Source organism: Girardinichthys multiradiatus, chromosome 1 (genome assembly GCF_021462225.1).
Source record: "Girardinichthys multiradiatus isolate DD_20200921_A chromosome 1, DD_fGirMul_XY1, whole genome shotgun sequence".
NCBI classification, from domain to species: domain Eukaryota; kingdom Metazoa; phylum Chordata; class Actinopteri; order Cyprinodontiformes; family Goodeidae; genus Girardinichthys; species Girardinichthys multiradiatus.
This window is the reverse complement of record NC_061794.1, coordinates 49,127,151-49,152,696: the sequence shown is the minus strand read 5'-3', so window position 1 is coordinate 49,152,696 and position 25,546 is coordinate 49,127,151. Positions and strand designations below refer to the sequence as shown.

General features: G+C 44.0%; 1 protein-coding gene across 5 annotated transcripts; it reads right to left on the bottom strand.

Moving 5' to 3' along the window:
• Nucleotides 1–464: 464 nt before the first annotated feature.
• elk1 (ETS transcription factor ELK1) lies at nt 465–19,044 on the bottom strand. Of its 5 annotated transcripts, none has more exons than XR_007038339.1 (12): nt 18,118–19,039; nt 13,382–13,590; nt 12,857–13,042; nt 12,603–12,776; nt 12,284–12,430; nt 7,252–7,647; nt 6,834–6,960; nt 6,373–6,509; nt 6,207–6,290; nt 4,973–5,074; nt 1,791–1,990; nt 465–1,081 (listed from the first exon to the last, which is right to left on the bottom strand). XR_007038339.1 is itself a non-coding variant. In XM_047365931.1 (12 exons), exons 1-12 carry the CDS (start codon nt 18,140–18,142, stop codon nt 1,980–1,982), a joined length of 1,707 nt encoding a protein of 568 aa, XP_047221887.1. In that variant the 5' UTR covers nt 18,143–19,044; the 3' UTR covers nt 465–1,979. The 5 variants fall into 5 exon arrangements, 4 of the variants coding, with proteins under 4 accessions (XP_047221887.1, XP_047221879.1, XP_047221895.1 ...); XM_047365931.1 differs by adding an exon at nt 5,939–6,047 and having other exon boundaries at nt 465–1,990; nt 18,118–19,044; XM_047365923.1 differs by adding an exon at nt 5,939–6,050 and having other exon boundaries at nt 465–1,990; nt 18,118–19,040.
• Between the last annotated feature and the right edge of the window lie 6,502 nt (nt 19,045–25,546).

Sequence of the window (25,546 nt, the reverse complement as noted above, 5' to 3'; positions counted from 1 at the left end):
GTCAGCGAGGGTCCGGGTGAGTCAGCAATGGTCTGGGTGAGTCAGTGAGGGTTCAGGTGCGGGAGTGGGCAGCCTCAGCGTCCCTCATGAAGCACAGGAACACTTTTACAGCAGCAGCAACAACAACAGTCATGTCAGGTTACCGTGGCAACCACAGCTAACAACAGTCTGTTTGTGGATTGGTGTGTGTGTGTGTGTGTGTGTGTGTGTGTGTTTTCTGCAGGTTTGGATCTTGCCACGAGTTTTCCTTTAATCCTTCCATCAGATTTCCTGATAGTCTTGATTCTTTTCCAAACTAGAAAACTTCAACACAAACATGATGAGAACACCTCAGACACTCGCTGAAAGAACCATCATCATTAGTAAAGTGCCTCTGTTGATAATCTGGCCAACTGGAGCCTGGAGGTTCAACAGGAAAATCTTTAGGAATAATTTATCCTAAAAATAACATTTAACTACTTAAATATTTTTTACTCCGATTTAATAAACAATATATATATATTCTTGAATATGTGTCATTTTTTCCACTGGGAATCAGATTTTCCAGCTCACAAACTTCCTGAATCCGCTGAGCTTGAACTAGAGCTGTCCGAGTGAGCAGCCGGGTTGGTGGTTCCTCAGTGAGGTCCAACCTTCTGTAAAAGGACTCAGGACAGAGAAGGTCCAATGTTCCCGACGTGTATAACAGCATCCCAGACTGAAACTCCGACACCAAAACAAATGAAAGAAAAATTCACCAAATGTTCTCTGACCAACATCCGGATCATCAGCACTGAAAGAATGGTCCATTCTACAGCAGCTGGGTTTAAGGTTCTGATCCAATCATGTGTAACGGTCCAGACTGCAGCTTCCAGTTGGACCTGAGCAGCTAAACGTGGGTTCAGGTTTTAAACCAGCTTCTTAATTCAAAAGGTCAATTTTAAAGACTGAAATCCATTATGGATCAACACGTTACCATGACGATCAGACCAGGTTCATCCCAAAGCCTTCAGGACGTTGTGCTTTCATAATCCGCTGGATCATTCGTGGCTCAGCTGCTCTGACTGAACCGTGGAAACATCTTCGCAGGCTTCAACTCTCTCTAAGCAGAAGAATATTTACAGGATCAGGATCTGCTGCAGATGTGGAATAAAAACCAGCCCATAACAAGAAACAAACAGGCAGAGGAATGTGAGCGCCTCCTACAGAGGACGACAAAATGATCCATTTGTCATTTACAAAGAGAACATCCTCTCCGATTGGTCAGCTCAGATCAAAGACAAGTGCGAAGGAAGGCGTGGCCTTAAACCTGGCCAATGAGAACCAAGTAAAATCTCTTAAATGACTGTAATCCGACAGAAGTTGGGATCAGAAATGTTTGTTGGAGCCAGCTTGGCAAAAACGGGAGAACATCCAGAAACTGAAATAAACCGTTTAAAAACTTTGTAAACCTGCGGATTTCAGTGTCTTTAATAGAAAAACATCCAGCTGCTCCGACCCTTTCTTCTTAATCAGCTCATGTTTCCAGTTTCAGCTCTGATAATCGTTGCCATGGTTACAGCGAAGATAATCCTCAGGGTTAAAGTTAGTTAACCTCCATCTGTCTTCAGTTTTTGGTTCCGGATGCTTTAAGTCCAGAAGATCCCCGTATTTCCCAACTTTGCTCATCACTAAGCGTTGCTAAAAACCTCAGACAAAGACGAGGGGGCGGGTTAAATGAGGATGAAGGGCATCCACCTGATATCTGCGTGGAGATCTCATCATCTGAATCTCCAGCAGGTGGCGCTGTAAAGTAATCATAAGGTAAACACCTTATGATTCGGTCCACATCCAGCTCTACTCTGGTCCTCCAGGAGAGAAGGGACTCTCTTCAGATCAGACTGGGCCCAGCGAGGAGCTGCAGGAGACAGGCTCAGGGCTTCTGGGGGCCCGGGGAGAGAACCACAGGGGTAGAGAGTCCATCCACGCTCAGCGCCGGGATGTGGATCTGGTTACTGCCATTAGCTGGAAACTGCAAAGGAAACAGAGAAATAGAGGGTTAATAGTTGCACAGTGGGGAGAACAAGTATTTGATACACTGCAGATTTTGCTGGTTTTCTCATCTCCAAAGCTTGTGGAAGTGTTTCATCTTATTATAGGTTCTCTTCAACTGTGATTGACGGAATCTAAAACAAAGGTCCAGAAAATCATCTATTGGGTTCAGGTCTGGAGACTGGCTAGGCTACTCCAGGACCTTGAGATGCTTCTTGTGGAGCCACCCCTTAGCTGCCCTGGCTGTGTACTTCGGGTCGTTGTCCTGCTGGAAGACCCAGCTACAACCCATCTTCAATGCCCTTTTTTGGGGGTTGTCCTCATCCTTCGTCTTCCTCCAAACACGGCGAGTGGAGTTTAGACCAAAAAGCTCTATTTTGGTCTCCTCAGACCACATGATCTTCTCCCATTCCTCCTCTGGATCATCCAGATGGTCCTTGGCTAACTTCAAATGGGCCTGGACCTGCGCTGCCTTGAACAGGGGGACCTTGTGGCGCTGCAGGATTTTAATCCATGGAGGCGTAGGGTGTTACTGATGGTCTTCTTTGAGACTGTGGTTCCAGCTCTCTTCACGTCATTGACTAGGTCCTGCCGTGTAGTTCTGGACTGATCCCTCACCTTCCTCATGATCATTGATGCCCCATGAGGTGAGATCTTGCATGGAGCCCCAGACTGAGGGAGACTCACCTTCATCTTGAACTTCTTCCATTTTCTTATCATTGCTCCAACAGTTGTTGACTTCTCACCAAGCTGCTTGGCTATTTTCCTGTAGTCCATCCCAGCCTGGTGCCGGTCCACTATTTTATCCCTGATGTCCTCACACAGCTCTCTGGTCTTGGTCATGGTGGAGAGGTTGGAGTTTGATTGAGTGTGTGGACAGGTGTCTTTTATCCAGATAACGAGTTCAGACAGGTGGAGTTAATACAGATCATGAGTGGAGACCAGGAGGACTTCTTAAAGAAGAACCAACAGGTCTAAGAGAGCCGGGATTCTTACTGGTTGGTAGGGGATCAAATACTGATGTCATGAAATAAAATGCTGATTAATTACTTAAAAATCACCCAACATCATTTTCTGGATGTTTGTTTTAGATTCTGTTTCAGTTGAAGAGAAGCTCTGATAAAACTTAAAGGCTTCTTACAAGCTTTGGAGGTGAGAAAACCTGCAGAATCAGCAGCGTGTCAAATACTTGTTCTCCCCACTGTATTTCAGCTTTTAAGCCTTGGACTGTCTTCATCACATTTCTGGTTTCCAAACCCGCCAACAGTCTGTTGGGAATGGGTCAGAACTGCAGGCAGGCCCTTGGAATGTGGTTTTTATGAATTTGTTGAGAAAAAAGTAAAAAAAAAAAACTACAGGAAACCTGTAGCACAGGACAGTTGGAAGATGTTTCCTTCAATGAAAAATAAAACCACTCTGCAAAGATTCCAGCTAAAAGAACATCTGCATGAAGAACTATGAAGCCATGGTTTGACACCTGAGATACCTGATAGTTTTACATGGTAGTGGTTTTTACAGAAGCACCTTATAGAACAGGGAAATATTTTTGTGACATTAGCTCAGACGTTTTCAGCTTTAAAAAGTTGTTTATGACACATTTGAGCCTTTTCCTTTTGGCACCCCCTGGTTTTCAACCTGCACTGCAATGTTTCAAGAAGTTTCTATGATCGAGAAAAATCTAAAAGTGTTCGTTTCCATTTCGTCTCAGACAGACTTGGATAAGTTTTTATTTAATTAGAAGAAAATATATGAATAACTTTAACAAATAAGCAGTTTAACTGTTAAACTAGAATTTAAGACAGAGTTATGAGAGGCTAATCATGACACTGGGAAATGTAGTGCATATTTTAATGATCTAGACCTCCTGCATTCTGCAGCCACACCAACAGGAGGCGACAGAGAATCACAAGAGGATTGAAACAGCCCAGTTTAGATTAAAGTAGTGAGGGATTGTTGGTTTTATTTCAGAGTGATTGGATCTAAAAAACGATGATGATGTTAATCTAATATTTACTGAGTTCAGTTAATATTTCATCATCCCACCATCTCAAAAACCATCTGCTTCTTTTTATTTGAATTAATTTCCCTGAAACTCGTCTCAGTTTGTATCGATGGTGGACATGTCCAACGTGTCTCAGTGAGATCCAACTCATGCTCAGCTCATCTTTTAAAAGGACAATAAATCCAGATTCATCCTGACGCTGCAGTCAGCACAGGACGAGAACGGGTCTGCTGTTGTAGTTTGAGTGAACAGAACCTTTAATAACTTCACAGCTACCAGATGGAGGAGCATCTAAACTTGAAACCTGCAGACACTCGGGGACCTCCACCCTTATGGGGATTGAGCCGAGGTTCAGACCTGGTGAGGACACTGTGCGGTTGTGAGTTTTGGACCGGTCCCCGAGGAACCCATGAAGGGTTCAGATCTGGTTTGGGAGAGATTCAGGTTCAGGTTTGAGGTTCTGTTCTGAACATTTACAGAATCCTCACAAAGAGAGAAGGACCAGTGTGTTTGTTTCTCTGGATCAGGTTCAGTGTGTCACTGAGACTGGGATGATTCGCGGCACAAATGGACATGTGTGATTCTACAGTCCTGATCCAGACTGTGAGGAAGCCGTTCCTGTCATCGGGATCAGCAGCTCTTTGGACTCTCTTTTTCACTCAGTTTCTGTTCAGCAGGATTAGGAACTTCAGACAGGACATTAGAAGTCCACATATGCTTCACTTGTGAACCACCTGGCTCCATGTGGAGTTTCTAAAGCTGCCGAAAGAACCTGTGACCCAGAAGGATCCTCTGAGGCGCGTTGTGGTTTCAGGCTGTGAGTCAAAGTACAAGCAGAGTTCTGCTGAACTGCAAACGAGCCACTGATCCCTCTCGGTACCTCAACTTCTCAGCTGATTAAACAGAACAGAACCTTGATTGAAGACATTTTGATGTTGCTGTGTGGGCTCAGTGTATTACCTGGAAGGACAACTTGGCTGGCGAGCGCGGTGCGATGGGACTGAGCGTGCTCCAGAAGTGGATGGTAGAGGGCAGAGCGCTGGGAGTCAACAGGACGGGAGTCTGGAAAACAGGAACACAGACATTTCCTCTGCAGCTCAGTTTGGGTTCAGATAGGCTCATATTAAATCTGGTTTCACTTGATGCGGATTAAAGAACTGAGCATGTTTCCTTTTTATCTGCCAAGATGAATAACTGTGGTGTGTTTAGAGTGCTGTGGGAAAACGCAGTGATCTACAGCAACTGCTTGGTTTCCAGTCCCTCCATGTTCAGAGACATTAGGACCTTTAGACCACAGGGTGGAGAACATCAGGCTCAGACAATGTCTGTCGTCATGGTGAATCAGGCGCCTCCTTATCTCCTCGCTGTGTTTCTACAGTCACGTTCCTGACAGTAGAAACAGGTTCAAGTAACCAGGAGGTGATCCAATGACACCAGGAGCAGATTCTAAAGGTCCTGCTGAACGCTTGGAGGACCGAAGCTTTAAAGCAAAGACTGATCATAATATCTGCGCAGCACAACGTAGAGAAGAAATGACTGAACATCAGTAACACCCTTAATGCTGGCGGCTTTTAATGTCCACTCTGGATGAAACCCTTACTGGACGAGCTGCAGCTCATGGAGGCAACGTGGTTCAACGGGAAGGAAGGAAAATTAGTATGTGTCTAGCAGGAAGACAGATTATAAAATAAATGACTAAATAAAACATTAAGTGATAAAAAACAAGACAGGATAAAGTCAAACAAACAAGAAAAAAGCACAATTAATATAAAGATGAATGTTTTCAGTTAGAAAATGTGTTTAAATTGAAGTTGTGCGGTCAGATTTCCAGCAGAGGAACAGATGTGGTGGAAGCTGAGCTCCTGAAACATCTCAGCCTGAGTTGAACCTCAGATAAATACAGAAACAGCAGAAGAACAAGCTAACCTGGACTCCAACAGCTTTTCAGGAAATCTGAGCATCTACACCAGCTGGACTTTGTCCTGACCCTGACCAGAGTTATTGTTCTGTTCCACTTCTGTTTCACCGTAACCCGCTTCTGAGCACAGAAAATAAAGTGACCTTTGAAAAGGGACTTATTCATAGATCTCACCAAACCCGTTTCAGCTCTCAGTGCCAGAAGCATCAGAACTTTCTTTAAACCATCTTGACAAGAACCAGCACCTTCTAACAGACTTATATGGCGGCTGTTTACCAGAGCGTGGGAGGTGATGACAGTCGGCGTCAGCGTGTTGGTGGCAGAGCCCGGAGCCAGCAAACTATTCACAGCTGCGTTCACCTGCAGGGGGAACAGGAAGTGATGTCACAGTTCAGACAGAGAGATCCAATAAGCATCTGATCGTATGATCCGTCAGCAGAACCTTATCCAGAGAAAGGCCTGGGGGGAGAGAGGGGGAGGACGGCAGCTCCAGGATCCGCGGCTTCTTCGGTTTGGGAGGAACGGCACCGGACGGCGAGGTCACCGCCGAGGAGGACGTCGCCGGAGAGACGGAGGGTTCTGGCGGGAAAACAGACGGCAGGGAGAAGAGGACCGCTCAGACCCGATTGGCTCAAAGCAACATTTTAAAAATGAGAAGAAAAACCTGAGGATCCGTTCATCTGCAGCACTAGAACCAGAACCAGCTGCTGGTTATAATTAAGGTGGAAATTTGTTTTTTATTTTCTCACTTCTACACGTTTATGTTTAATAAAACCAGGAACCAACGTTAACCCATGGTTCTCATTCTATAATGACTGGGTAGGAAACCAGTTCTGGACCAGCTAATCAAAGTTCTGATCCAACTTGAAAAACATACAGCAGGTCAGAGAAACAGGAAGTTACCTGCTGGAGAATCCTTGGCCTCCCCACCTCCTCTGTCCCGTTGAACATCCGCCCCTGTAGGGGGTGGGCTCTCCACTATGGCGAGGTGGGGTTCTGGTTCTGCTGAGCCACAGACTAGTTGAGGAACCTGGACAGATCAGAAGAGCAAATGTTGCTGTAACGGTTTTCCTGTTAGCAGGTTTAAGCTGCCATCCCAGCAGTTTTCTACCATCGGCAAGTCCAAACGTTCAACACAAACTGGAAATTCTGGTTCCAGTCATTCAGTTTTACACTCTGAGGAAATTAGAGTTTAAATCCATGAATCCGACTGACTCTTCTCAGCTACAACCTAATATTTCTGATATTGGTGATAACATACTGCTGCCATCGGTACCGATCGGCCCATCGTCTGATTGAGGAGTGCATCTCATGTTCTCACCTCCTCTGCCTGCTTCCTTTCCAGAGTCACCATCTCCAGCAGCTCCTCCTGTGATGGGAGGTTCTCCTCCTTGATGACAATGGGGGGAGGAGGGCGTGCAGCAGGGGAAGCTTGAACGGAGGGAGGTGCCTGTTGCTGCTGCTGAGGGGGGGACGGGTTGATGATGACAAACACAGGAGTGGGGGGAGGCCCAGCCTGGGGATGAGGGGTGCTGGAGTTGGTGACTCCCCCACAGTCTTCCTGCTGGGGCGCCACAGAAGCAAGGGGAGCGGGAACAGAACTTCCTGCCCCCCCCCCAACAGGAGCCAGGGAAAGGAGGGGAGTTAGGGAGGATGGGTCACCGACATTGGTGAGGTAAATCTGCGGAGGGTCGCTCAAATTGGCCCCATCGGGGTTCTGTAGAGGACAGAGCAGGACAGGGAGAGGTCAGTCAGACCCAACAGTTCATGATCTTTATCTTATCAGCATTTCTGGATCAACTGAACCTTGATGGATAGACTGTATGGGAATAAATAATTGGACCAAACGTAATGGAACGTGAACAGAACCCAGTGGAAAGCGTCTTGGTAAAACTATAGTTCATATTTACATCCACTGTATAAAACTACATCACTTTTACTTCCTCTTCCAGATCCATGAGACTCTTTTCAAAGTCAGAAGCTTCAAAATATTTCCTCAGTATAGAACTGACTTTGGTCTCCATCCACAAGCTTCTCAGTACAGCTGCACGGTGTCAGGAAAAAATGCAACTGCAGTACTATTGCTGAAAGTTGCATTGATAAAATCAATTAATCGATTAACCCACATTTCCTTCCGTTTGCATTACACAACGTCCAGATCGTAGCCACCAAACATCTGATCAGGCATTTCTTTAAAGGCAGTTCTGGTCCATCTGACAGGTCAGACACATCCATCCCGTTTACATGACAACAATCCGCTTAAAACAGGATGTTTGTTACATGTCTACACCACAACGTTTTAATTACAATCTCTGTTCACGAGGCAACAGCGAAGTGGTGCAATTCACCTGCCACGCCACTAGTTGGCGGTATGTTCTGTGAAACTCAATATGTGCACACACTTCCTGCTTACAGAATGAGTAATTTGTTGGAGAACCATTGTTAACACAAGTACTCTGCATTTGTCATTACTGTTGAGATTTTCTTCTTCTGTGGTTTTAAACCATTTACTTTTCCTTCCCATAGAAAGTACTCCTGGATGAGTGCTTCTTTGTTCTCTTTGTGTCTCTGCTCTGTTCTCTCAAACCCCCAGTCGGTCGTGGCAGATGGCCGCTCACACTGAGCCTGGTTCTGGTTCTGCTGGAGGTTTCTTCCTGTTAAAAGGGAGTTTTTCCTCTCCACTGTCGCTACATGCATGCTCAGTATGAGGGATTGCTGCAAAGTCAACGCCAGTGACTGTCCACTGTCTCTACATGCTCATCCAGGAGGAGTGAATGCTGCAAGTCACTGACTGGATGCAATCTGCTGGGTTTCCTTAGATAGAAAAACTTTTTATCCAATTTGAATAAATAACTGAATCTGACTGAACTGTTCAATGGTTACGATTAATTGGAATGTATGAACCTGACTGTTGTGAAGAACCTTGAGACGACATGTGTTGAGTTGGCGATATATAAATAAACCTGAATTGAATTGAACTAGTTGACAGCAGTTATGTTATATTAATTTCTACTGATTTTAGTCATACTGCTCATGAGCCAGGGTTTCCCTGTAAGAAAAATCCTGCCACCCCCTTACCTCACAGTTAGGATGCTGTTCTCAGGCTTTAAACTTCCTCCTCATTCTTCCAAATGTAACGATGGACATTATGTCCAAACGCTTCAGTGTTGGTCCCATCAGACCTGAGGACATGTCTCCAGACTAATTTACAAACTGTGATCTGGCTTCTTCCTCTCTGAGCTGAGTGGCCTTTCAGCCCATGTTGCTACAGGACTGGTTTCACTGTGGATGATGACTCTCTGAGCAGCTTCAGCAGCATCTTCACAAGAACCCATTTATCTCTGGGACACAGAACCCGTCCGGACATTCTCATGCTGTTTATACTTGCAGAGAAGTTTTTGAGCAGATAAACAGGGAACCTTCAGGCATCTGGAAATTGGAGCCAAGGATGAACCAGACCTGTGGAGGTCTATTGTTCTCTGGGCTGACTGGAGATGTTGCCTTAAGCTACACCAGAAGCTCACAAGACATGACATCATGTTTAAAGGAGTGGAGATCTTAGTGTATGTAAACTTCTGACTTTACAGAGGGGATTTGGATTACCGTATTTTCCGCACTATAAGGCGCACTTAAAAACCTTAAATGTTTTCAAAAAATGACAGTGCGCCTTGTAATCCGGAGCGCCTTATATATGGATCAATTGGTTAATTGGTTGATCCATACTGGTTGTACACGGCGCTCTGTCAAAATGTTTCAGTACGACTGGTAAACTACAAAGCCGCACCGCTTGCAGCATTACGGCTACCGTAGTCAGGGGCGTCGCCGAAGTAATAGAGGTAAACACCTGTACTGTGCTTAGTCCTAGTCCAACACCACTTGTGTGTGTATAACGTTTGAATGTACTGTTGCAGGAATTGCCTGAACTATATGTGATTAGAAGCTCAGTGTGTGGGGTGTATGTTTCGTGTGTGTGTATGGAAGATGTTGACATTACTCCTCCGGACAGAGGTGGCGCTGTGTGCTGCTGTAGCTGAGAATCAAGAGTGAAGGAGTGACGTCGGTATTATTGTGTGTGTGGGGTGGGTAGAGACGACGACCGGAGCAGCGGTGTATGAGTCTGTAAGCCCTGTGTTTTTACGTGCTGCAAAGTCATTAAAAAGAACCCCGAATCTTGTCAACAACTCAGTGTTTTGATGCTGTTTCTTCATGTTCAACTCAGCAACGTATGAGTGAGGGAGTTAACCCCGAGGAAACTAGTAACTTCGGCCCCTGTGTCATCAGACTACGGTCAGGGGACAGAAACAGGAAAGGTTAACAGTACTAACGTTTGATTTAGGGCTGCACGGTGGTGCAGTTGGTAGCACTGTTGCCTTGCAGCAACAAGGTCCTGGGTTCGATTCCCGGCCGGGGTTCTTTCTGCATGGAGTTTGCATGTTCTCCCCGTGCATGCGTGGGTTCTCACCGGGTACTCCGGCTTCCTCCCACAGTCCAAAGACATGCCTGTTAGGTTAATTGGTCTCTAAATTACCCTTAGGTGTATGAATGAGTGTGTGCTTGGTTGTTTGTGTGTTGCCCTGTGATGGACTGGCGACCTGTCCAGGGTGACCCCGCCTCTCGCCCATCGACTGCTGGAGATAGACACCAGCTACCCCGTGACCCACTATGGAATAAGCGGTAGAAAATGACTGACTGACGTTTGATTTAGTGCATCAAACTGTTTCTTTTACGTGTTTACTGAATTTCACGTTTTAACTAACGTTTAATTTCAACTTCAACTTCATAGACTCCAATGCATTCCTAACGTGCGGTTGGCTCTATTCAATAGATTTCTATGTAGAGGAGACCTTATCATGAGAGTGAATGGAGTTATCAGAACGCTGGTTTGTAGTTTATTAATAAAGTTTGACTGACTGACTTTGTTGACATTCTCTTTAGCTCCATCTAGTGGATGCATAACGCAACCCCAGTCAAACGTTTGACTGCAGTAGCTTCTATTCTATGCGCCTTATAATCCGGTGCGTCTTATAGTGCGGAAAATACAGTAATTAGAAAACGTTTTACATTGAACAATAAACTGAACTGTTTAATAACTAAGATCAGTTTTTAATATAAGTAATGGACCTGAAATCTTTATGAATAGACTTGATACAAACTGGACCTGATGGTTCTGTAAAGGACCTTGAGACGACTGTTTATTCTGGCATTTAGCAAATCTAAATGATTTCTTCACAGTTTTAATCTGATTTAATGTCAGACAAAGAAAAAAAAGAAATGATTTTTATGCAGCGTATGAAAACATCTGGGTTCTGTTGGAGATAAACTGAAAGGATTGAGCGGACCATGAAACAGTTCTAACACCACCCGGACCCACAGAGGAGGCTCAGGGTGTCGATTCATTCTCAGAAACTTTGAGATCCACACAGCATGACAAGAACTTCATCAGGGGTTCAGACTGATGGTTCAGCAGGTTTTATTTCAGGCCAATGCGTCAATCAGCCAATCACATGGCAGCGTTCATTCATCTAGACGTGATGAGGAGGACTTCCTGAAGCTCCAAGCACCAGACAGGAGCAGAGAGGATGTTGAAGGCTGCATGGTTGTTGGTCTGAGTATTTCACAATCTGCTGGGATTTTAACTCACAACCATCTCTCAGGTCTACAGAGAAAATCTCCAGCAGCTGTATGAAGGTCAGAGGTCAAAGGACTATGGGCCGACTGGTACCAGATTATAGAAAGGCTGCAGTAGCTCCAATAACCACTGGTCCCAGCCAAGGTCTGCAGAACATCATGTGTGAAGGAACAACATGAGGAACCTTGAAGCAGATGTTCTACAGCAGCAGAAGACCACAACAGGTACCAGTCCTGTCAGCTAGGAACAGGAAACTGAGGCTACAGTTCACAGACTCACCAGAACTGGACCCGAACAGTTTGGAGAAGCATTGCCTGATCCAGACTGGTCAGAACTTGGTGGAAACAACATGAAAGCTTGGACCCATCCTGCCCGTGGTCTCCACAGGCACCAGATCTCAGTCCAACAGAACATCTTTGGGATGTGGTGGAACAGGTCAGCCACCAAATCAGCAGCAACTGAGATGTTATCATCTCAATATGGACCAGAACCTCTGAGGAATGGTTCTGACACCTTGTTGGATCTTTGCCATGAAGAATTACAGCGGTTCTGAAGGAAAAAGCGGTCCAACCTGGTACTAAAAAGGCGTACCTAATAAAGTGGCCAGTGGGTTATATGGTCCTTTTGGAACTGTCTGGTGAAGAAGGACAGACTGGTAACCTTGTTAACCCATCATGGTTTTCTACTGGACCATGATGGTGACTGAGCAGAGCCTGCTTCTCACCTGGGGTTGGCTGCCGGGGTTGGCTGCGATCTGCGGGCTTAGAGCCGGAGTGGAGCAGGGAGACGTCTGGGTGACAATCACCTGAAGAGAAGAGTCAACAGCGCCACCAACTGATGGAGATGTTTTATTCTCTGGCAACAAGCAGACCTGAGAAGAAGTTTGCTGTAGTTAAGGCGGATGTTCAGACTGAGTAACAGTGTAAACAGCTAAGTCTGCCTGAAGATCAGCAGAAGATGATGGAGGAAAATGCAAAGGTTGTTTTTGTCCTGAGGGTGGCGCTGCAGGACATAGACCTTTACCTGACCACACGCACGCTCACCTCTCTGGAGACACGGTCAGCCTTAGGGGCGGATTCTTGTTGCAACAGGAGCTCGGATTTGATTGGTCGAGGGTTGGATGGGGTCTGCAGAGATTGGATGGTGAAGGTGGAGTAGAGTCCAGATTTCATGTAGTCATTTCTGGAGCTTTTCTGGGTACTGCTGGGTGACGAGCGCTGCAGGTGAACATGTTCTAGTCGGTCAGCACAAAGTTCTCACATATTCATTCAAAGACAGCAGAGAAGGACGGCCATACCTGGGGTAAGCCCTTTGATTGGCAGACTGAAGCCACACCCCCCAGACCTTTCAGTTGGCTGTTTGGGTCACATGAGTCTTTCTTTTGGCCCTCCTCAGCGCTGCGGACCCCATCAGGCAGGGAGGGGTCGGGTTGACTGACAAACTTGTAGACAAACTTCTGACCACTGACCTTCTTAATGATGTTCTGAAAGAAGACCACAGTTCCATCAATCACACATCCTACAGAACCCAAAGAGCAGGCTCTGATCTGAGGTCTACCATGTTTCTGAGCATACTCATCGAAAACAAGACCTGCAACAACACTGTGACTGAACAGCTTTGTTCTGATCCACTAAAGTCCTGGAGATCACTAGGATGTAAATGAAGGTGAACAAGAAACCTCCCAGTTGTCAGATTAGCTCCTGGGGGTTTAACTGTCCTACTATCATTAAACCCAAACCCAGGCAGGTAGAGGTAAAGGTGCATCGGTGACAGACTGGACACTGGCAGCAGGTGTAATACCAGGTAAGGAAGCAGTAGTAACCTTGTCATAGTAGTATCGGAGCGCCCGGCTCAGCTTATCGTAGTTCATGTTGTGCTTGTTCTTGCGGAGCCCCCAGAGTCGAGCGACCTCCTCGGCGTCCAGCAGCTTGAACTCTCCGTCCTCACCGGTCCAGGAGATCAGGTGACGCTGCTGCTGGTCCTCCAGGAGGTGAAGCAGGAACTGCCACAGTGTGATGGATGGGTCCAAGGCTGGAGGAACAAACAGAGAGGAGATCAGATAAAGTGTTGCAGAACAGGAGTTGGTGATCAAGGCAGGAAACCGATTCCACCAGTTAGACCTTTTTAGCTGCTCTCCTGGTAAATGAACATCATTCTATACATTTACCAGAACCACCCCGAACAACGACGACGTCAGCCTTGAAGAGTCTGATAAGAATGGAGACAATGTCTCTGCCCAGTAACAGCAGCTCATCATTGAACTTCTCATCAGCCCAGTGAACGAGGTGGAAACCAGGAGCACCGAGATCTTAGACATGTTGGGGCTTGGCAGCATTGGTCTGTTGTATTTATCTAAGGAATAGTGATGGAGGAACATCTTCACTTCAGCTGCTCCATCTGAACCTTCTGTTCTACCATGTCTAAGCTGCTTCAAACCAACGGCTGGGAAGCAAGTAGAAGAACTTCTTGAATGCTGTGGCAGCAGTAACTTACAAGATGTTCTGAAAGCACTGAACAGCTCTTAGAGGAGAAACATTCAAACAGGTGGAGATCTATGGAGAAAACAGCTGATTCTGCAGAGAAGGTCCAACTGCTCAGATATGAAGATAAACCTCCTCAATGTATCTGACCTGGAAGTCGGGCTTCAAAACGTCATGACCTTCTGGTCATTGACTGGGTCGTACTGGTACCGTTTCTGCTCCCGTCATGCAGAACTTCTCTTTCAGAGGAATCCGACATTCTCAGCAATAGTTTCATATTAGACAAATCTGAATTTAACTCGTTCCAGTTAAAAGGAACACTGATAATTAGTGTTATTTATTTTAAAAAGCCAACACAAACTTTCTTCAATTATCCAGCAATGTTCTGATGTACTAAACCCATAAACAGAACCGCTCAAGAGGGCAAATATGTTTCAGTGGTTCTGATGCGTTCTGTTGAAGTAAACAGTCTGGTAGACCACATTCTCAAGCCAACCTTTATCATTAGGGATAGGTACTGAATTCAGTACTTTTAGAGGTACCGACTGATTTCCTTTGGTACTACAGAGTACCGACCCGCAGAAAATCAAACGGTACCATGTTTCACTACCTAAACACCTCGTCGTGACACTGAGGGAGTGGTAGAGTGGGCGATTTTCCATGCCGGACATGAACGCAGCATTGCACGCACCAGAACTTAATGACGTGGGTCGGCGCCGGTACCATCAACAAAGCATGGCTGATAGAAAGGGCTCCACAGTATGGCTCCACTTTTCGATATACGACGCAGATTACGCTCATGCAATATTTGTGGTACGAAATGTGAGGCCAGCGGCGGGAATACTTCTAATGTAAGGAAGCAGCCGGTTCATCTCCAGATCTTCTTCAAGGCTGGAGACACATTTTCTCACCGCCTCAGATCCACGGCTCCTCCTGCAATCAGCGCCGTTGGTGCACCTGTATCCGTTAGCGACTGGTCGTCTGCAGGCAGCAACGTGGGAGAAGAAATGTTTGAAACATCTGAGATGTTACAATACAAACAGCTGGTGTTGTTTTAATATTTATTAAAGTTTATATATTGAGAAAACAATGTTACATTGAAACATTTTGAGATGTTATTATTAAACCAATTAACATTTATTACCACATAAACACACCCAAAAGTACCGAAAACTGGTACCGTTGAGCACCGGTACGGATTCCCAGGTACCGGGTAAAACATTCAGGGATAAAGTGGGAATCGTGTGTTTCGTTCTGTTAGCTGATTTATCCTTTTAATTATGAGTAAGTACTTATATTTCATTTCTCTGTTATAACACAGCTTTCCTAATGAGTTACTTTTACAAGTCAGTTCCCCTCAGAATCAGCAGCTTGTTTCCACGAATGACATGAATCTCAGACCCGAGGAGGAAGAGGAGTTCTCCTATCTTGCAGCTTGGAGATGAAGCTGCTCATCTAATCTCATCCAGACTTTATGTTAGCCTGTTACCTTGTCTGAAGCTAGAACCTGATTGTGTCATTGGTCCTGCAGAACAACGTGTGTCCCACAGAGAAAGCGTACGGCGCAGGCAGCAGCTCTGACGATACTTCACCTCCATGCACCACAGAGAAGGACAGCAGCTTCCTGGAGAGGCCTGGGATAGATGGCTGGATGGATCACCTTCAGACTCCGAAAGGATCAGGATGATGCAGAAATACGCAAGGATTACCTACAATCACACACTCAAGTAGGGCTGCAGCTAACAATTCTTTTCCTAATTAAATAATCGGTCGAATATTTTCCCGATGAATAATCAGATAGCAAAAGGTGTTTAACAGAAAGAACTGGAACCAGGTGAAGCTAAAGCTAGGCCACTGGAGGAGGTCTGGATAGAGTTTATTTACAGACAAAGAAGGTTTTTCATCTCAAATGCAAAACATCAAATATTTTTACAGTTTTGGCCTAATTACTGCTCTGGGTGGGTTCTTTCAGAAAACGGCACATTATCACTCCAGTTAATGATCATTCAATTACTAAATTAGTTGACAATTATTTCAATAATCAATTCATCACCATTAATCTCATTGTTTCACTCAAGTTTAGACCCGAGTCCACAATCTGAAGTACCAACAGAACCATCAACAGAACATTAGTTTCATGAAGCTCAACCACTGAGAGTGAGGAGAAGTTGCAGTCTTCATCAGCCATAACTAAGCCAGGAAACCAGCAGAAAACGCAGGGATCATGTTAGAAAGCCCGGATAAAGAGAAATAATCTGCATGTATTTATCAAACAGGATCATGTGGATTCCTCTGACATGCAGACAGCAAACATCTTTTCACATTCTGGGCTGATTTAAATGGTTCTGGTGGATCTGACACCCAAACATATTTAAAATAAAGAACTTCCAGTCCAAACTGCAACAGGGGTAATAAAAATGTTGCTGTTTTTGCCTGAATCCAACCTGAGGAAACCTGAACCTGATGTCTGCAAATGTATGTCGTTTAGAATCAAGCAAAACATGAAGCCAAACAGAGCAGCCAGAAGGTCACAGCATGACGACGGAGGCAGCAGCTTCTCTGTACGCAGGAAGCTCAGGTTTACTTCACTGAGCCAAGGAAAAACTGGACACACTGACCACGGCTGAGATTTCCACCCAAAACTGTGTAAAAAACAGCGATCGCTGCTGGGATTCAGGGAGAAACAGGAAAATAAGTTCTGCTGAAAGGGGCTGAGCCTCTGCACCATTACCCTCATCTGAATCCTGCAGCTCAAAACGAACCCATGTTCAGTTTCTGATCCCATGGAGGTGAAAACTGAACAGATGCTTCACACAGAGCCAAATAATTCCTCTTCACCCTGCTGGCCTCAACAAACACCTCGAAATCACAGCAGTGTTGTCATCCACGCGACAAAAAGAAACCCAGGTTTATGTTCTGACCACAACTGGACCTGGTGGTACTGATGCTTACAGAGCCAATGGTAATGACAATTCTGTGGCACAAGAGAAACACATCTCATCTAGCAACATGATTCAGTGCGTCACAATTGTCATAGTAACATGCTAATATTACATCAGGGACATGAAACTGTCAGAGTGGGTCTGCTCATCGAGAACCAGCAGACGTTTGTGCAGAATTAAAGGTCAAACTCTGCCTCAGATAAAACAACCATCCTGCTCCCAGTTGAGTCAATATTCAGGTCAAGAACCTGAAACTGAAGAGACTCATGACCACATGTCCAGCTAAGAGGACAGAAACTCACCTGAGAGGAACCAAAACGTCCTGCAGGACCAAGGCGTCCACATGCTGGGAGAAGACCAAACGTTTTTATTGTTGTGATTAATGTTGGACGTACCCCACTCTGATCCCACGTTGCTTCACGCTTACGTCCTCAGAGAGAAGCTGCCATCGGGTGGTTCTGTTCTAAACAGTCCCTAGTCTTCCCTGTTCTGATCTGCACCAGAACTTTCTGTTGAATTCTGTTGCTTTCGTCCAACATTATTATAAATGTGACCCTGCTGATTGACAGGTGTCTGAATAAACTTTGCTTCAGATCAGTTAGTTTGAACTTTCATCAGTATACTTCCAGTATGATTGCTGTTGTTCATCCACTTAAAGATGAACCTGTTTTCCATATAACATCCAGTCAGAAATGAAGGCAGTTTTATTTTCTTGATTAAACCAGATCTTTTTTTAAACAACTTAAACACATATTTCCTTTAACTACAATTAATTCCTAATCAATTCTTATTAATCAGAATTAGCTTTATTGGCCAAGACTGTGAACTCAAACGAGGTTTATTAAACCAGATATAAACTATTTTATTCTCTTTTGAATCAGATGAATGCCATTTCCTGTCTGGCATCGTTTCTCTTTTAAACCAGATTAGCGTGTTTTATCAAACTAACTGAACGCAGGCCTTCTTTTCCAACCAGCCGCTGCAGGTTTCAACAAGCTGCAGAATGAAGTCAAGTTCAAACCAGCATCAACAGGTGACAAAACACGGTGAACCACCTGAAACAGGCCTCAGCAGCTCCTCACACCTGTTGCTAACCTGCAAACTGCACAGAAACAGCGTGAAGCTGCAGCTCTCACCGTTAATCAGCGGGTTGGACTCCATCTTCTGTGCGGGATTCAGCTTCCTGCCTCCCAGCAAGCTCACACCTCCTCCATGCTGCTGCCGTCTTCTTCGTGTTGCGTTGCCGCTTTTGTTTTTGGGAATCTGTTTGTGTGCAGAGCTGTCACAGTCGAGCTGAGGAAGAGGAGGAGGAGGAGGAGGAGGAGACGACGGTCGGAAGCTTCGTTGCCGACATGCAGGTGTTATGTAAGCGCTCCAAGTTGCCGCGGCCAGGCTCCGCAGCCCCCATGCTAACAACCCTCTTCCAGAAAGCACCACCACAACGAGTGGAAGACTTTCTGAGACCAGTGAGCCCAGCAGAGCTCACAAGCGGTGATACTGGGTGAATCCGCGCTCCAACTGAGCAGAACAAAGCGTTATTCTGCCGTTAACAAACCTGCTGGCACAGCCTGCTACTCCAACAAAAAACAACAAAGAGATATTAACGTTAATTTGATCTGCTTCACAAATCAAACTGCTACCGCTTTTATAAAAGTTTGCGCAAGTTCAAGGTCCAGTAAACAGAAGCGCTTAGCTTAGCTTAGCTTAGCCTTCCCGCTGCTCCAGTAAGAAGCTGTTAGCTTAGCTTAGTTTATCTGCCCCCCCGCCTCTCGGGCTGTGTCAGAACCGGAACAACCACAGAGTTTCCCGAGACCGTCCACGCACCTCGGCTACGGTGGAAAGTAGAGTGCAAGGTCCAGTCATCGGTACGAGAGGTGCGTTCGGGTATAACGACCGAACTCCGGAGAGTTTTCCCAGTTTGTTCCTGTTTACGCCTCCTCGCGGCTACTCGTCACTGTCAGGGTAACGGAGGTAAAGAGACTTCCGGTGGAGACTTTCAAAACAAAAGCTGCCTTTATTATAACTTTATACTGATTTTTCGCCTCACAATGCAGAAGGATGTTTAAAATTACTATTTAAAAGTGATTTAAACTCAGTAATTACAGAGGTATCGTTTTAACTTAACTATATAGAACTAACATAATAATATTATTTTATTATTATTAATTATAACTTGAACAGATCGCAGAGGAAGCTATTTAAATCATTCAGCTTTATCCTACAAAATGCTGAATGTTATTTAGCATTACTGTATTTTAACTAAATACTTCTAGAAGAATTAAAGTTACACTGAAAACTGAATTAAAATGTATAAGTACATAAGATAGTTTACTTTTACTTTTATTTTATGTAAAAAACAAACAAAAAAAGCACTAAATGTATGTATTTCAGAAAATGGAGCCATCTCTACACCAGAGCTGCAAAAGTCCCAATTTCAAACATGCATGTGATAACTGATAAGTCTCACCCAAAGACAGTTTGCACAAATCACCTTCCAGAGTAAACATGTGGCGACAGTGGGGGAGAACAAATGGAGGGCCAAAGTAACGACATCGTGAAAATCCAATAGTATAAAAATGTCCTCTTAAAGCCCCTCAGGAGTTTGGAGCTGGAGTCTTCTGTCTGCTCCATAGTGTCATGTCTGAGTATGTCTGAGCTTCATTGTGATATTTTAAATTAAAACCTTCTCATGTTTGCCCTTTATGATTGTTTATGATTGTTGTTCAAACAGAGTTCGTAATTTTAGGAGTTCTAATCAGGGATGACCTGATTACCAAGATGGCTTGGTCTGTGGAGGTGGCCATGATGGATAAAAAAGAAGAACCAGACACTCAGAAGATGTTGACTCACTGGTTACTATGGTGATTCACTCCTTTTTGTGGGTTGGGGAACTTTCTGGTGTCCACATATGTACATCTGCATGTATCTGCAATGTTTTCTGTAGGAGATCTGACTACAGGTTAACTTTAGAGACCTAAAGAGAACCTTTAGATCCCGTTTGGAAAGAACAATTTACAATATTACCAACTGAGACATATGTGTTTATAACCTCTCTGTCAGTGGAAAATATGAGATGTACCGAATACCAATAATGTTGCTGTTGGTGTGTGTTTGCATCCTGAGTTACTAATCAGAGCAGAGACAGAAGTTGGAGGTGAAAGACCTTCAGCATTTTCCTCTCTTTTGTTTTTCGCTGAACCCTTTTACCTCTTAACTGTTAATAGAAATGTCCAGATAAATCTGTGACTTTGTGTTTCTGTAATTAGATTTCCTTTCACATTTTTACTATGAATGAATACTTGAAACTAAATAATTAAATAATCTTGAGATATCTAAAAAAGTCAAGTGTGACAGATGTTAAGATATAAAATAATAATAGATGATTTCATATTTTTTAAAGAAGATTGCTATTAATGGGCGACATGTGGCACAGTTGGTGGCATCGTTGCCTTGGAGCAAGAAGGTTTGCCTGCTCTCCCCGTGCATGCATGGGTTCTCTTCAGGTTCTCCAGCTTCCTCCCACAGTCCAAAGACATGACTGTTAGGTTAATCAGTCTCTCTAAATGGCCCTTGGGTGTAATTGAGTGGGTTGTAAATTGATGTGTGCATGGTTGTTTTTTTGTCTTCTGCGTCTCCGTGTTGCCCTGCGATGGACTGGAGACCTGTCCAGGGTGAACCCCGCCTCTTGCCTCTCAACCCACTATGGAAGAAGCAGGTATAGAAAATGGACGGATGGACGGATTGCTATTAATCACATATTAAATGCGTCAAAATAAAAAAAGAACATGAACAAGTTTGTGTTTAAATTTTTCATTAACGTCATATAATCTCTGCTATCTGTGTCAATGATTCATCCTAATGTTAAGGACGATATTTATGAAAATATGCGGTATAATCACATTTATATATCAGTTACTTCCTGTTTTACCTGTAATTATATAACTCTGAACCTGGGGAGAAAGACAAACCCAGAGAAGCTCAGTGTAGGCTATGAACTTTATTTTGAAAGGAAGCTCCGTACTTTGGTATCGTTTCCGGATGCAATGCTGTTTCTGCGGCAACAAGATGGAGACGTCATCAGCAGCAGCTGTTGCTACTGCTGCTGCTGCTGCCGAGTAGCCTCAGAGCAAGGCAGCGAAAAGAACCCACACATTGTTAAATTCCAGCGAGGATCACAGAAGAAGTCCCCGTTTTAAATATGGCGGAGCGGGAAAAAGATCCCAGACTTCAGATGAATCTGTCCTAAAAGGACAGATTTTTAACGGATTGTTGTTTTCTTCAGGAAGATATTCAATACTGGAAAATATGAACGAACAATACATTCATAACTAAATAAAGAAAGAAATGATTCATTTTGAAACAAAACATAAATGAAGCGAATCTCCCAAATGAAAAAAAAAACCTCCAGAAAACTAAAATGTCTATAGATATCAAACAAGAATGTACAAAAACGTCAGAAACGGGGATCCTAAATCTATTCTATATTTCAGTCCAGAAAACAGAAATAATAGTATTGAAAAGAAAAACAGCAGCATAAAAACAAAATTTTAGTAATCATGTGAATGCAATATCTGCCAGGTTAGAACAGCGTCTGAGATCTTCCAGTGAAAATGATCCGAACCAGTTTAAATATGACACCATGCTGGCTGGGTTCTGGTCTGACCAGTGTCAACCCATTTTCATGTAAATTTATCTGAGACCCAAACAGGACATAAAAGCTGCCTCTTTCTTCTTCTCAACAGCCTCTTGACGCCTCATTCAGCAAGCCGTTACCATGGAAACAAGCTCCATGTTGTCCAGCATTTATGGGTGAGAGCAGCTGAGACATGTGGCCGAAGGTCGACTCGGTTCTGATGTAAACATGTATGTTCCCGTCCTGTTTGCCACAAGGAGATCTGACTCTAACAGGCTGGACTTTTACAAATCAGGATTTTTCTCCAATTAAATCTAAATCTGGAAAAAGTGTGGGCTTTATCAAAAGTGAAATAAAGATGTAAAAAAAATGTGATACATATGATTTAAATTTATTGAAATCTCAAGTTTACTTCAATGTGCCATTAAGGAAACTAATAATCTAAAATAAAGTTGAAACAGAAGGAAAAATCTGGAAAAAAAAGAGTTTATTTTCTCCAAACATAATCAGCTGAGTTTGCTTAGATAGAACCTGACTGCAGTGGATCAACCTGGAATCCTTATAAGTCCTACAGTTCCTTGAAAAAGTATTCACCCCCTGTCTTTTTCATGTTTTGTTGCCTCACAGCCTGGAATTAAAGTGGATTTTTGAGAGTCGTCACCTTCTCATTTACAGAACATTCCTACAACTCTGAAGATGAATTAGTTTTTATTGTGAACCAAACGACATATAGGTCAAAATACCAGAAAGATTCAGCGTTCATAACAGTTCACCCCCCCCTAAAGTCAGTACTTTGTAGAACCACCTTTTGCAGTAATTCCAGTTGCAAGTGGCTTTGGATCAGTCTATGAGCTCGCCTCCTCTTCCCACTGGGATTTCTGCCCATTCCTCAAGGCTAAGCTGCTCCAGCTCCTTCATATTGGATGGTTTTCACTTGTAAACGGTGATCTTCAAGTCTAACCACAGATTCTCAGTTGGATTAAGGTCAGGTCATTGTCCTGCTGGAAGATTAATCTCTGTCCAAGTCTCAAATCAGACTGATTTAGTCGGTCTGATTTGAGACTTGGACATTATGTGGGAGAAGAAAGTTTACTAATATATAAAAATGATGAAAAGACAACTGGTTTCCTCTCAAAGCTGACGTGGGCAACTTTTTATTCAGAACACATCTCTCAATCACATCTTCATAATACAAAATCCCAAAGAATCCCGAATCCCTGACACGAGTCTGGATATATACACAAAAGCCGTGTCATTGTTGTGTATGTGAAACCACTGACCAATCCAAAGTATCTTTTCCATTTACGTGCATTTTTCTGGCACACTGAACTCTAATGTCAAAGCGACCTGGCAGGATTCAAAATATCATAATTCTTTCCAGCTGGACTGTTTCTATCCAGCCTACAAGTTCTCTTCTTCAATAACAAGTCCATTAGTCTTTCCTCAAACCAAGAACTTTTCCTTATCCAACTTGTTCCCAGACAGGCCTTGCATGCTGCTCAGAGTGACCGTTTCCTTATGCCCAGAACAATCTACACAGAATTCATTTTCACATATGGTAAAAACAATAATAACGCTTTGAATCTACCAAACCAAGCTTTAAACTTCCACAGTTTCCAGAATATCCCCGTATCCAGACCATCCATCTTTCCTTTGACTCAGGCCAGTTTCCCAGATGCTGACGCTGAAAAACATCCCCACAGCATGATGCTACCACCACCGTGTTTTACTGTGGGATGGTGTTCTTGGGGCGATGATGTTGTAATTATGAATATGAATATATTATTTAATATTAATACTTTAATTCAATTCAATTCAGTTTATTATATAGCGCCAATTCACAACACATGTCGTCTCTTTGGTGACTGTGTCGCCTGCACAGTCACCAAAAGCAAGATGGCGAATGGTGCGGAATTTGGCACGGGAGCTCCCTTCTCTAGTCTAAACCGCAGATCTACAAGACTACTGATGGAAAGCTTATAGTAGAGGATGAATTTTTAAATGTTCTTGTGGTCAAAATCAAGACTATGTGCCAGGAAGAGCTTGTGCTGCTTGCATCAAACGCATTCGACTTTGAGTGGATTGAGTCCTCTAGAAAAGTCCTGTTTGAACTGTGTTCCAATTCTAAGTAGCGGTACACGGCCTTCAAAGGAAATCAGAAAGCTGCAAATGCCATTAAAAGCTGTTTAAAAGTTCTGAATGAGTGCAGGGAAGCTATACCACACTTTGTCTCCCACTTCCTGGATGAGCTGCCGCCTGTGACGTTCAATAGCCTGGATGTCTCCAACTTACTTAGCAAGATGGAGCGTTTACAGAGCGAGGTTTGTGCTCTAAAGCATATAGTGTCACGCCAAGTGGATGTTGAGGAGAAGTTACGTGAGGTTACCACTACCATTGACCGCAGAGTTGCGGCAATGGAACGACATTTCGTGAAAGGTGGTGGAGGATCCAGCAATGTGGATACGCCTGCTCCAGGAATACCCAATGCCAGTGACATGTCATTGGCTGTGAACGTCTCTGAGGAGGTGGCGGCATGCATGGATTCTGCTCCAACAAACTGTTATCGCTGATAATACGGCTTCGCCCGTCAATGGGACCTATATTAACTACTCCAGTACTATTGGCGAGTCTGTCGTGGTGAGTGATAACAGAAACTGTACTGTAAATGCGCCCACGAGTTCACCCACATGGAACTTGGTGGTGAATCAAGGGCGGCGTAAGACAACAGAGAGCCATCCAGCTCCGTTAAAACGCCAAGCTGAACTTGAGTGGAAAAGACCAGCACCTATTATTGGTACTGGCGCTCAAAGCACCATAAAAGTGGTAAGAACGAAGCTTGTAACTGTCTTTGCAACCAGATTTCTTCCAGATCTCGATGATGACACACTAACGAACTATCTTAAAGGAAAACTTGGGCGTGATGTTGAATGCCGGCGTATTGTCACTGGGAACACCAGATATAGTTCTTTTAAAGTCAGTGTGGAGTGTGAGAACGTTGCAGAAGTGTATAACCCAGAGCTGTGGCCAGAGGGTTCGGTGGTGCGTCATTACTACCAACAACGGAATAAATCTACAACGTCTAAAGGGCCTGGGGTGACCACCTCCAGTGATTCCAGAGGATTCGATGGAACGGCTGCAGTGAATTCCTCATAGACCAATTAATGTGTGTTATTTCTTACAATTGCCGGGGACTGCGTGTCGGTAAAACAGCTGGAGATAAAGCACGACGTCTCGTTGTGGATAGACTGTTGCAAAAATGTGATATTCTTTGTTTACAAGAAATTGTTTTATCGAAACAGGATTTGGGAAGTCTGAACTGCATTAATGACTTTCTGTGGAGCTGGTGAGTCTACTGTGGATCTTTCTATGGGTATAGTGAAGGGGCGAATCGCAGGAGGAGTAGCCATTCTATGGCACAAAAAGCTGGGTCCAGTTTTAAATGTCATCAGAACTGGTGTTGACTGGTGTATTGATGTGCATTTAAAATTTGGAAACAAAGAATTTGTCATTATTAATGTCTATACACCATATGAGTGTCCTCAGAATGAAGACATTTATTTGAATAGACTTGCTTTTTCTCTTTTATTGATGACCATTATTTTACCTCTGTGTATGTAGTAGGTGATATGAATGCAGATATCTCTGATGAATATTCTTCATTCGCTAAACATATGCATCAGTTTTGTAATGATAACAGTTTCGCATTGTCCAGTCAGCTCCTGCTACCTGCAGAAAGCTATACCTATGTAAGTGAAGCTTGGCACACAACATCATGGTTTGACCATTGCATTAGCTCTGCTGATGCCCATGCTGTTGTAAAATCAATAGAAATCTTATATGAGTATTCTATGTCAGATCATGTTCCATTTTCAATGATGCTGGATATTAAATGTCTTCCAGAGTTTATATGGGGGGCAAATGATGCCCCCACA